The following is a 12,761-nucleotide window of genomic DNA, read 5'->3' on the forward strand; positions in this document are numbered from 1 at the left end:
GCTACAAGTGGAGAGACCAAGGTTTTATACTATGCATAATACTGAGGTAAATTTCTTTCTAACCACGGCCAGCAGACAGGTACACGCAAATGAAGACAGGTAAAACCAAACCAAGGAAAATAATTCACTGTTGAGATGTACATAATTACATGAAAAAGAACACAAAAGCGACATAGCTGTAGGTCCAGAAACCAGAGGAAGGCAGTCCTCTGTACTATTTGCTCAACCCAAGTGTCAAGTGGCTGCTGCCCTGTTACAGGATGAGAATGTTGCATAACAGGAACACAGGGATGGAGCCTGCAGACAAAGCAGTCTTTATTTAATAGCTTTCTGCAACACATCTTTGTCACTGTGTCATAAAAAAAATTTGAAGGAAATTAAGCTGTAAGGTGCCCTGACATAAAAACAATGACAGTGCTTGTCTGAAAACAGATGGTATTTGTAGATAAATAAGGGATGGAAACATTACTCTTGATTTGCAAACACAAAGTTCTTCCATAAGAAATACAGTATGAACTATACAGTGGTAGGAGAAATAATGAATTAAAAGTAGTGTTTTAAGCAAAATTGGAAAGTAACATGTACCTGAATATCTCTTCAAATGAAATACAAAATCAGTGTTCACCCATTAGTCAATACAGGTGGTAAGTCTCTAAAGAAGATCCATAGTATTTTGTGTGAAAACAAGAGGAAAATGTCTTTTTTTTTTCCTTCTGTGGCCACCATAAACCCCCAAAACCCTAACAATTTTATACATATTTGATGAGTTCACTGTGGCACTTACAATTAAAAATTATATTAGAGTATCTGAACTTGTCACACATGGGCTTGAAAAAGCATCTAAATTGTAATAATTAAGCCAATGTCAAATTTCTGCTTTTTTAAAACATCAAGTTAATTACAAGTTAATTATCAGTTTTTAAGGTATGGTTACATGTAGCATAGCAATGCACAGTATAATGTATGCTTTTTGCTACAGCAAGAAACATGCACATGCATTATAAATAAGCACATCAATAAGGAGCAAGATCAACACAATAATCAGACAAAAATGGCTGTATCACCAACCATAAATTTTCAGAAAAAGTGGGCACTTATAGAGATTTAGTAAAAAAAAAAGAGTAGTTGTATGTGGTGGAAGAAAGGCAGTTTGATTATCTCCAACATACTTGTGATTTTATTAACTGTATTATTGTTCCTCTCAACAACCTCACCGAAAAGTAAGAGCCATTTGAGCCACTGAATCCTCTGCTCTCTGCTCAAGCCTAGTCCATAAACCCAGTTATACAAATTAGCTTAGTCAAGACAAGGTATGAAATAGGAGTCTGAAGAAGGAAGTGTTTGCCTGGCATGGCATCTTTTCTCCAGCTACGTCTTTGATGAAATAATATGTTACTACTTCTTTCACTTCTACACTGATATAACATACTGGGATTCAGAAATAAAAGGGTATTAATGATTATTTTTCCAAAATTTACAATAAATATAAAGTAGTCTGTATTTTCAAAAAGACAGAAACATTTACTGTTTTGACAAGTATTAATAAACTGTATTCAGTTTCAGACTCAGCTAAATATTAATCCCTTCAATTTAAAAATGACATGAATTCAGTTCTTCATTAAAAATCTGAAGAAAGAGAAGACAGTCTTAGAAGACTATTCAAAGAGATATTCAAGCTGAAAACTGCTTGCAAGGAGAAAATGAGCATATAAGAAGCATTAGTTACATCTAGAAGAATAAAAATATGTATGTGGAAATTTTATCAAAAATACAGTAAAAAAATCTGAAGCCTAAGGAACATAGCTATCAATAAATGAGATGAGTGTAACATAAAGTGAAATGAGATTTTCCCAGCTCTTGCTACAAACACAGGTCCCTTAACAAACAATACTGTCATTGTGAATAAACCTTTAGTATCCATCTTAGAAAAAACAAAACAAAACAAAACAAAAACCCAACAACTAAACAGAAAATATAAACACAAATCCCCCCCCCCCAAGTCTCTTCCTTCCCCACAAATACCAAAAAGCTTCAGCAAAACACATCAACCTGAAGTCTTTTTCAGAGACAAAATCTGAATGAGTATTTATGACTGATTAGATGAGTTAGAATTCAAGAGCCAAAACCCAGGTAGTGTTAGGATTAAGAAACTATTACAATAAAGACTGAGTATACCAACGTTTATTAAGAATTACTAGGAATTTCACTCTACCCACTCACTGCACACATGAGTCTTACACTTCAGGACATTTGTTTCATTGGACCCTGCCACTAAAATTTACTGATCAGGGTGGAGTTGGGGAAGGAAAGAAGTATTTTAGAGATATAAATGAAAAGAAATTTTTGGTAGATACTGTGATAACAAAAACTCTCCACAGTAATTTCACTAGTGATGCACAATTATTTTAATTCTTTCTAAACTGCACATGTGACGCTTCACATACTCTCCTTTTATGGGGAAGTTTCACAAAAAGCAACAAGCATCTGTTCTTCAGAATTGTTTTTGAGAAAAGATAGAATGAAATGTTTTGGAACATACATTAGGAAAAGCTTGCAATGCCAAAGATGTCAAATGGTCAAAACTTTCTCCTCCAGTGGCTCCTGAAGTAAATAATAAAATAGGGCTTGACAACAAAATCAGGGTCAGTGTATGAGTCACACTGTAGCTGATTACATATATAAACTACATATAATTTCACCATAACTTTTTCTGACATGGTTATTTTTAAGCTATTATGACAACTATCTTCTGAATAACTGGGCTAAAAAAAAAGTATGATTGCACATCTAAGAAACAGAAAGAGGATTACTCTTACTTTAACACTGAAATAGTAACATGAATCAGAAAACATTACAAATGTTCAGATACATTTTGAAAAACAAAATTCTAGAACATTCTAAATATATGAAAGGGGAATTCCAGGCGCAGCAACAGGAAGAAAATGTTTCCTTAAAACATCTTGCTTGGCTCCTGGGGCTTGTACATTGGATCAGCACCTCTTGGACTGTGCCTACTCCCCCACAGCTCTAATTCTGCTTTCTGTGAAGTCCCTTCAAGAGTGTAGAAGAATGAATTGCCCTTAAAGTCCTCTGCAGCCATTTAAAACCATTATAAGCTCAGCATGAAGAGTTATAGGGAAAGAAAGATGCTGGAACACAGGTTTCCTAAGCAGCTCAGAAATTTTTGATTGTAGTAGGTAACTGCCCCTTCTCCTTTGAAAGATTCTCAGTAACTTGTACAGAAACTTTCAAATCTCTAGGACAGATGATTTTAACAAAGAAAGGGAATTATACTGTTATTCTGCTGAGATGATATCTGACTTGTATCACAAAAAAGTTGGCAAACATATGCAAAGACACGTGTAAATACTGCACTAACTACAAAATCTCAGCATTGTTTAGGCTGCCTTTATCTGAGGTAAATTCAAAATGTTTTCCAATGGAGTCTTTTGGCTTGAAGCAGCAGCTGTTCTGAAATTGAATTTGTGGCCAGCCCCACTCAAGGGGGAACTGTGTTACTTATCAGAGCAATCTCAGTGTGTGTGGACCAGTTTCCTTTTAGAAGGAAGTAAACAAGGAGCTCCCCTGGAGGTATGGCACTAAGCACACCCTAGCCCATCACATCTTGATCATGGTCAGAATGGATGACTAACCTTTTATGTCTGTTGTGACAGAAAAACTGAGCAGGGACTGGACTGGAAGCGTTCCAGAGGCGCCTTTTAGCAAGTTGTTTTATGGTTCTGCAGAAAGCACCAAGGCTGCACACAATGTCACTACAAGCACTATGGCACTAACTGATTTGATCTGCTTCTGTTGTTTCAAATTATTTTCTAACGTAAACACAGATTTGCATGTCCAATGACTCTTACTTACCACGCCCACATTCTAATTTAACACAACAAAAATTACCCTAGTTACTAAGGAATTTTTTGGGTGGCAATATAGATGCCTCTGCAGGTTTCCTCTTGCAAGGATGGAGTAACCTGTGCAATGCTTATTGCTGTCACAGTCAGACTGCTGCTGACCTCAGGTTAGCTTGGGTAGCTGCACATCATATTGATAAATGCAGTTAATATGCAGTCTGCATTATACATGATGAGGAACTAGAAAATCATAATGACATGTACAACCTGAAAAAAACTCCACTGTCAATCATTAAATGGTGAAAATTAGCTTTAAGCTTGATATTATCATCCTCTCACAGTGGTTAATGATAGCCATTATAAACCAGAATTAATTCCAATTTATCTGCATATTCATTAGAAGCTTGGTATACAACCTCTCATCTTTAGCTATGCAATGGTTTTAAAATACACTCAGTGCTGTCATCATGATTCTTCCTCAGTACAAAAATGTACTTCTAATTTTGTCCTTCTCAAACCTGATTTTTTTAAAAAAAGAGAAAATACAAAGACTGGAAAGAAAATTGAGGTTATTCAAAAGACTAGGATACAAAAAGGCAAAATAAGATACATGCAAATAAAAAAAACTCTTCCAACAAAATGGTCTCAACTTCCCAAGAATCATAATGAAATCAAAAGGTTTTTATGTCTGGCATCTAAATATTTCCACTTGAATCTTATTCTCTAAGAAAATGATATTTATAAGAGGTTTTCTCTTTCTACCCCTTCAACTGAAATTATTTGTCAACCTTTGTTTAGACTCAGTTAACATTGTAAAGAAGCAGAACCCACACTGATTAGCAGGCTTTTTAAAGGTTGTTCAGTAAAAAAGAAATTTAAAAAGAAAAAAGAGACTTCCACAATAGTAACCCCCACTCATATGTTGAAGCGTGAATGAGGAAGTAAGTACTGCAGGAATAGTGAGAGATTAAGTCTTTACAACCAGAATATGAAAGCAAGATGACAAAACTCCCTTGGAAGCTACATTTCCTTAGTTCTACAGCTCACGGAATAATTTCTTTACTGAGTTCTTCACTGCTGCCACAGAAATTAATATTTACATCTTATTTGGCATAAAAATTCCAGACAGTGAATCCTACCACATCTGTTCCATGTCTTTTTTCCAACAGCAGTCGGAAGACATTAGCTGTAATCTTGTTATCTTGAACACCTTGTCCAAGGCCACGGTTGTCATCCTGCATAAGCCGACGATCCATGATCACTTCCAGCTGACCTGAAAGAGCAACACGAGGATTGCACTAGCATCAAGAACAGGTAAGGGTTCTATTAAACATGAATAACCGACCCTTAAAATTTAACTTATTTTTAAAAAATCATAATATTTCTCTTGAGCTTGGAAGAGCTAGGGCTGATCAATATCATTACAGCTGATTATAAAAACAGTTAATACCACTAGACTGTGGCTGTTTACAACCTTCAAAAAAATTGTCACAAGTCTTTCTGCAGAATGTCCAGCAGTTTTTACTTTCAGAGTTTATATAAATAAAGTTTAATATGAAATATCATTACTATTAACTACTATTTGCAACAAGGATACTTGGCAATCAAACATCCAAGATAAGAATCACTCCCAAGTAGGAGAGAACTTCTGTAGAGGAACTATCTTCACCTTGTACTCCATTCTTTTGTTTCACATTTGAACCAGAAGGAAGAAAGTTATCAACAGGAGTATATAAATACAATCACTTCTTGTATAGAAAAATTCACTTGTGGAAATAGGAAAGAACTTTGCACTGGATAAGCACTGAGCATGAAATTCTGAGTTTATACTGAACTGCAGCACGGCCACTCAAAATAGCTCTTTAAGCATGATGTTAAATTATATATAACCTGGACAATGAAGTTCACTATTTTTCAAGTGTCTATATCCAGAATGAAACCAGGCTGGGGCACGTAATTAAGGCTGTTATGTTTTTTGCACACTGAATCTTCAAACAAGTGTACATATTTTCTAAATAAAACTGGAAGAGTGAAGTGCTTGTATCCTGAATAAGAAGCTCACAATTTAACTTCTAGAAAAGGCTGCTTACTAAGGCAGTCTTTTTTATACTTCAGCGCTCTACAAACACTTACCCGATTTTCTCAAATACTTGTTCCTCCCTTCCCTTGAGAACAAACAGATTTTGTCTATCCAGGACAGAAATCAGCTGACAGTGAGTAAGAAAAAACCTGCTATTTTGACCTAAAATACTGCGCATGTAACTTTCAGATGGTAGCTTATGCCTTGAGACACATCTGTCTGACACACAGGCACACAGCTACTGATGTTTGCTTGCCTAAACTGTAAGATTTTTGAATTTTCTTCCCTCTGAGCTCCTGAAAGACCTTCAGAAAAAATGTCATGAAGCATATGATACTCTGCAACTTCTGAAATTTCAGCTTCATTTCTGTTCTTTTTGAGGAATCCAACATGCCTTCAAGACAAGGTAGCCAATTTAATAATTTAATGAAATATTACTTAATGATAACAAATCAGATTAATTCATTCTCCTTTTTTTCTTAGTGGGCACAGATACTTCACATATCTTAAATTACAGAATACAATTTGTCAAAGAGTGAAACAGTCAAGAAATCAATGTCATGTCAGGTATGGGATACATCTGTTGCTCTTTTATTTAACTGGAGTAGGTGAAAAGCCTATAATGTCCTCAGACAGATTTGAAACAAGTGCTCACAGAAGGTCAGTTTCTCCCTGATGCTTAACTGCAAAATGTCGAACAGTGCTAGGCTTAACTTCCCCAATTTAATGGCAGAGTGTGGGAGTGTCTGTGGATTTACATGGTGCATTATCTTGTGATGCAGAGACAAAGATTGTTAAACAAATACAGATACTATTATCAGGTAACAAAGCCTCTGCAGACTAATTAAGTCTCCAATACCCATTTAATGAGTGCTTAACAACATCAGTGGCATCAGGGTCATTCACAGGATCAGGCCAATAGGAGTGGGTTTCCAGCAAGGGGAGGCATGAAAAAATGTGGTTTGGGTCTTGTATCTGGTAGACTTGGTACAGAAGGCTGGTATTTTCCACTGTGGTTTTATTACAGCATCACTTTATAGGTCAGTGTTTGCTAATGCTGCCACCAATCCAGCATGGTATTCACCTTTTGTAAGAACAGAGCATTTATAACATTTTTCTTAAAAGAAACTGTGAAGTAGGTTTTGGTGCAGTTTCTGATGGACTCTTTCTCTTTTGAGTATTCATTCCATTATTGTCCAAAACCATATAAATTTAAACTGACAACATATATTACAGCAGGAAATTATACATATTAAGTTATAAATTATATACCTTATTTTGCCCACTACCTCTAGCTTTATTTGAATACCTCCCCCATTCTGATAGAATGAATAACTGTCCTCTGTTTCCAGTCCTCCAGGCCATTCATCATACCCTGTTCTGCTCCAAGGAGCAAGACTGTGTCTCTTTTGGAATTCTTAATATGAATTGATTTTTCTTGTCAACATATTCATCACCTCTGTCAAAGTACTCCATTAAATTTGTGAGGTATCATTTTGCTTCAGAAGTATGTTCACTTTTACCCAGGGTCATATTTATCCTTTATTTCGCTAATACTAATCTTCAAAAAAAGCTGCTGTTGTTTTTCCTCGGCAGGGAAGTTAGGCTGTGCTGTATATACCTTAAGACTAGAGCTGTCTACACTAAAGCAAACAAACAGAACAAAAAACATGATCAGCATCCTTCTCAAGTCCCCTCCTGCCAGGGCAGTATGAAAAAGAATAAACTCTTTAGTTCTGCTATTTCATTCCACCAGAGATCTTGAGTGAAAAATAGCTGGTTCTGACAATTTATTGCTCCTTCTGTCTTTTTTGCAATCTTTTTCCTCTGTCTCTAGTTTGAGAGACAGGAAGGTGAGAGAGACCTTTCATTGAAGGTGACAGGATCTCATGTGGGACCAACCTCTTCCTCCTCTCTTATGGACATACTCTAAAACTTGTCAGAGTTGGAGAAACTTCTTTCCTCTCTTCAAATGCTTACAGGTAAGTATAGTAATGCCTGAATGAACTATTTTAGAATATCATGAAGGAAAGACCTTTGTCATATCTTTCATCTTATATTTACCATTTTTCAAGCTTGCAACACCTAGAGACTGAGCTGAATGAAGTGTCAAACGAACACCAACATCTTGGATATAAGCCATGGTAGTCATAGGATAGATATTTGCTTGAAGAGGCAACTTGCTCATCGTCTGTCTAGGCTGGATCTGCAATATGAACACAAAACTCAAAAACATACATTCTTTTTATGCAATTAAATTTCAAAGACATTTTCAGACATTTATCCCACGTGCTTTGGAAGAACAGCCATCACGAAAGCATTCACTCAACTGTATTATTTAGCTTTTTTGAGATTTGTGGCTAAAATTACCACTTTGGAAATGGTAGCTTCAGTGTACTTTTAGATCAAACAACATTAAGAAAAAATTTGAAAGATTCATCAAGGGAACCTACAAAAAGGGAATCTATAAAAAGGAATAATCACAGTTATAAAATGAGAGAAAAAATTTTCTCCTCTAGAGAGGGAGCAGTGAATAGATTTAAGGTAGCAAGAAAAGGAATTGTTGATTTATAATGAGCACTTATTGAAGTGCTGTTGAAATTCTTGAATGGTACATGACAAATGAGTAGTAGTATTAAAATTATTTTCATGTTTAAATATTCACTGTCTCCAGCAAAATGCAGTAGTACAGTAACTGGAAAACCAGTAGTCTGTTATGCAGGAGTCATAGTCTCTCTGCATTTGCAAAACTATTTTTAGCAAGAAAGGAAGGTAAGGAAAACCAATTTTCTCTCTTTTGTGTGTGCTGCACAGTTCAAGTTAAGACAATAGCCCTTTCCTCAGATGTATTACCAATAGAAAAGCATTATACATCAAAAACATCATTTATTTCCAACACAGCAGTAAGCAGCTGTTGACTAGGTGTGGTCCTTATACACTGTGTTATCCAATGGGTTTTAACTAAACAAACAAAGCAGAGGAAAAGAAGTCATGCATATATACAAGCAACTAACTACATGGCGACTTGTCATAACTTCTTATATATAATTCTTCTCTTAAAAAGAATTTAAAGGAATAGTCAACAAACTCCTTAAACACAGTTAAGGAGTGCACTCCTTAGCACACAGTTACTTCTTAGTCTGGTCTACGTCAAATTTTATAACAGGTACATTTAAAAAGCATTTCTCCTTTTAAATTATTAATGCAGTTTAACACGAGAGTTTGTTTAATATAAGCTCTTTACATTTAGACAGTCAAAACCTGACACCCTAAGCTTTTACAATTAAAAGATGGTAATTACCTGATATCCATTAAGATCAGTATAGAATCTATTTTGACTGTTTATGTCGGATGAAATTCTCATTGCAAGTTCACGATTATATTCTCCTCTTATGTCCACAATATTGGAAACTTCAAGAGACTGACCTTCCAAACCTACATGAAAAAGATGCATTTAAAATCTCTGATACTGATTGCACATGTATAAGGATGACTGTGCTCCCAGGACACAGTGATCTGGATTTTGTTTTCTCTTTTACCTAACCAGATACTGGAAGACAGTTCAGTTATGCAACAGATGATAGAGCAATATTTCTTATTTGGTACAAATAGAACAGACAGTCTGAAAGAGAGCACTGAAGGGGAATAGGAGCAATAAATGGTAAGAACAACTGTGGGTTCCAGCAAACCAGTAGGGAACAGCACACAGCTGTTAAGAGCTGTCTTTAAATAAATATGGTAGAGCAAGGCCTGGTCAGTCACTTCTCCCCTTCACTCTTAAGCAGCTGTCCCCATTCCCAGACAAGAATGAACTGTGCAACTGAGCAGGACACTTTGAGCAGCTCCTTTAATCAAATGAGAATCTTCCTTAAGGACAGTGTATTAAGAAATTTGAACTGATACAACCACAAGCATGACACAAAATTTTGTTGACAGGGAAAGGTTTCATATTTATTAAAAGATGGATTAGGTGTCTGAAAAGTCAGACGAGTTCTTCAGTGAGATTTTTTTTTCCTACAGTGCCTTGTACTGAAAATTAAATACCTTTAGTAATAACCTGACCTTTTCAAACAGTTCAAGTCACAGTCTGGAGTGGAATTATACCATCATTCAGCACCACCACTTTACCCTTTCTGTAGTCTAATGGGACTAATGATTGCAAAAAGAATTGCACCAAGCAGAACACAGATATGTATTTGTTTCCACATCTATTTGAAAATCTAAATGCCACCTGCAGCAGTACAGCAACTGTTAAAATGTTAGCATTTACCAATGGCTATTAAACTTCAGTGCTAAATAAAAAACACTTGGTTCAGCTAATTACTTCTATTTTCCCAAACAGTCTGGAAAATGTGGATTTTTATGCTCCACTTTCGATACTCCGAGTAATTGATTTTCCAAATATTTTATGTATCTTTCCCAAATATTTAAAAGCATGAGTACATTGAAGAAGAATACAGTAATTTAGTTTAGACTGTCATCATTTTTGTACTGCATAATTTGAGAGTATATAAAAATACAACTGTGAAGAGAATAAAGTATGACAGGCTTCTGATAAAAAGATTAACCAAATCATGCTAATATGAAAAACAGATGCCAATGGCAGCAGAACTTAAAAATCACTTAGTTGTCAATTACTGAACAGAGTTGTCAACCCAGAGTATTTTCTGCCCAAAATCAACAGAATTTTAAAGCCAAAAGTGGTAAAAGCTATTTTCCCCAATATTGCTGAAGATGTAGGAGTTGGGAGTACTATCCAACAGCTGGATTAGCCACACAATCAGTCTTCCTACCCTTGGCAAGGAGGTAGGTTACAACAGGAGATGAGATCCTGATTTGAAATCAAAATGCATTTTGAAAATGCATTTTGAAAAAATCACATAGTGATTTTTTCCCACATACTTTGTTACTGTACATGCCTAGTAAGACTTCAAAATATCTTATTTTAATTGAAGTAATGCTATATAAATAACTAATAAATATAACTAATAACTATAAATTACAAAGACAAGGAAATAGAGCTCAGCAAAACAATGACACAAAGTTATCAAATTTTAAACTTTGAAAAAGAACACTTAAAGAAATTTAGATAAAAACACACCAAAGAGCAAACACACAATATATAAAATATATTTTGCATAATCTTTTCTTGTCAAAGTAGAAACATGGTACAGGACTTACCCATGTACACATTACATTTGCAATGTTGTAAGTGTTGAAACATTGTGATGAATTGTCAGAAAAACCAAAACAAAAAAGTAGACAGTACGCTCACAAGTAAAGATAAATTTAACTGTTAGGAACTGGCAAGCAAGTGATTTTCACTGACAACTCATTTTCTGTGAACTGAAATACTTCTAGCAGGTATTTAGTAGCAAATTAAAGAAAAAGGAGTACTACAGAATAATCCACTTTAAAATAACAACCTCTCCCTAACAAAACAAACAAAAAAAAAAAGGTTTTTCAGGCTTTTTCCCTTGCTGAGAATTTAATTTACTAAAACTCACAGAGGAATGGAATTTTTTTCCAAATTCTTGGCAATCTGGTATCTCTTGACCTCAAAGTATCTTTTTTCATCATAAGATGATTTTAATTATTTATCACATAAAATAAATATATAGGCTATATATATATATATAGTCTTGAATATAAGTTGTGTTTTCTTAGGATGTTCAGCAAGGAATGCAAACTCTTGGCTTGTGTTCCTAAGGACTGTGAATTAATGTTTCATCCAGAATTACTGTATCAGTTGGGAACTGAATTCTGATGAGCTTTTGGCATATGTATAAATTCCAGCAACTTCACACTTCAATGTACACATATCACAAAAATGAAGCATCTGAATCAATTTTATTTCTAGATCAAAATACACTAGAACTAAAACAAAACAAAAAACAAACAAAAAAAATCAAACAGATAATGTCATTACTATTTTTGAAACCTAAAAGAAAGAAGGAGAAGAGCAAGCAAGACTTTCAAAGTACTGATAACTATTTTTTTAGAAGTTGTTTAGGAGAAATAATTAAATATGATAAATAGGATTTTAAAAAACATTAAGACAATTTTGACTTCTACAGTAAAGTTGGTAATACAAAACACGTAAGTTCCTTCAGCTGAAAACATTAATCAATGCCTCTTTATTTCAGAATAATTCCAGTAAATATAAATAATGAATGTATGTTTCTCAATTATAGGAAGATACACTTAAGCATGTTAACTCAAGTTTCCATATGAAAATAATTTTATACAATTGCACTATGATTTCCTCCCTCTTTTACATTTTTCAGTGGCCAATTCCATCAAGTTTGGAAGGGCAGAGAGTTTCCAAAATTACTGTTTACTTAGAATTTCCTTGGAAATCAGAAGCTGAACAGTAGAGAAGCAACTTAAAAAGAAATCTGAAGGAAGCAAAGGAAAACTGGTATAATGTTATGTCCTAAGAACCAAAAAGTTGATGTTTGCTGCTGGTGCCTATCAACAGACAGAGAAAGTTCTGTCATGAGCTCTCCCAAGCAGAAAAAGGACATACAAAGAGAGGTAATAAATAACTAAAGCCTAAAGTTGTGAAGTAAACCAGACATCTCTATTAAGGTCACTGATATATATTGTACTTCCATCAGTAAATGTGAAACTATGAAAGAAACTATGTTCTTACATTCTCTCCAAGGTATTTCAATTTTTTTTTCTGATTTTCAAAATGTGTAGCTAGTTACAGCATTCAGATGAGCCAGTAAAGTCTGGAGAGGTATTTCTAACAAATCTGTGGAGTGTAAGTATAACAGCTTAATGTCTAGCATGATACGCAGAGAGAAATCACA

General features: G+C 34.8%; 1 protein-coding gene across 1 annotated transcript in view; it reads right to left on the reverse strand.

The window, feature by feature from the left end:
• Nucleotides 1-12,761, reverse strand: part of MAN2A1 (mannosidase alpha class 2A member 1) — a 106,642-nt gene that overhangs the window by 16,394 nt on the left and 77,487 nt on the right. Inside the window, exons 17-19 of the mRNA XM_030968006.1 lie at nucleotides 9,245-9,378; nucleotides 8,008-8,149; nucleotides 5,003-5,136 (exon numbers count right to left, since the gene is read on the reverse strand). Of these exons, the coding sequence (XP_030823866.1) occupies nucleotides 5,003-5,136; nucleotides 8,008-8,149; nucleotides 9,245-9,378 (410 nt within the window). The remainder of the gene's footprint in view (nucleotides 1-5,002; nucleotides 5,137-8,007; nucleotides 8,150-9,244; nucleotides 9,379-12,761) is intronic.

Source organism: Camarhynchus parvulus, chromosome Z, assembly GCF_901933205.1.
Source record: "Camarhynchus parvulus chromosome Z, STF_HiC, whole genome shotgun sequence".
NCBI lineage: Eukaryota > Metazoa > Chordata > Aves > Passeriformes > Thraupidae > Camarhynchus > Camarhynchus parvulus.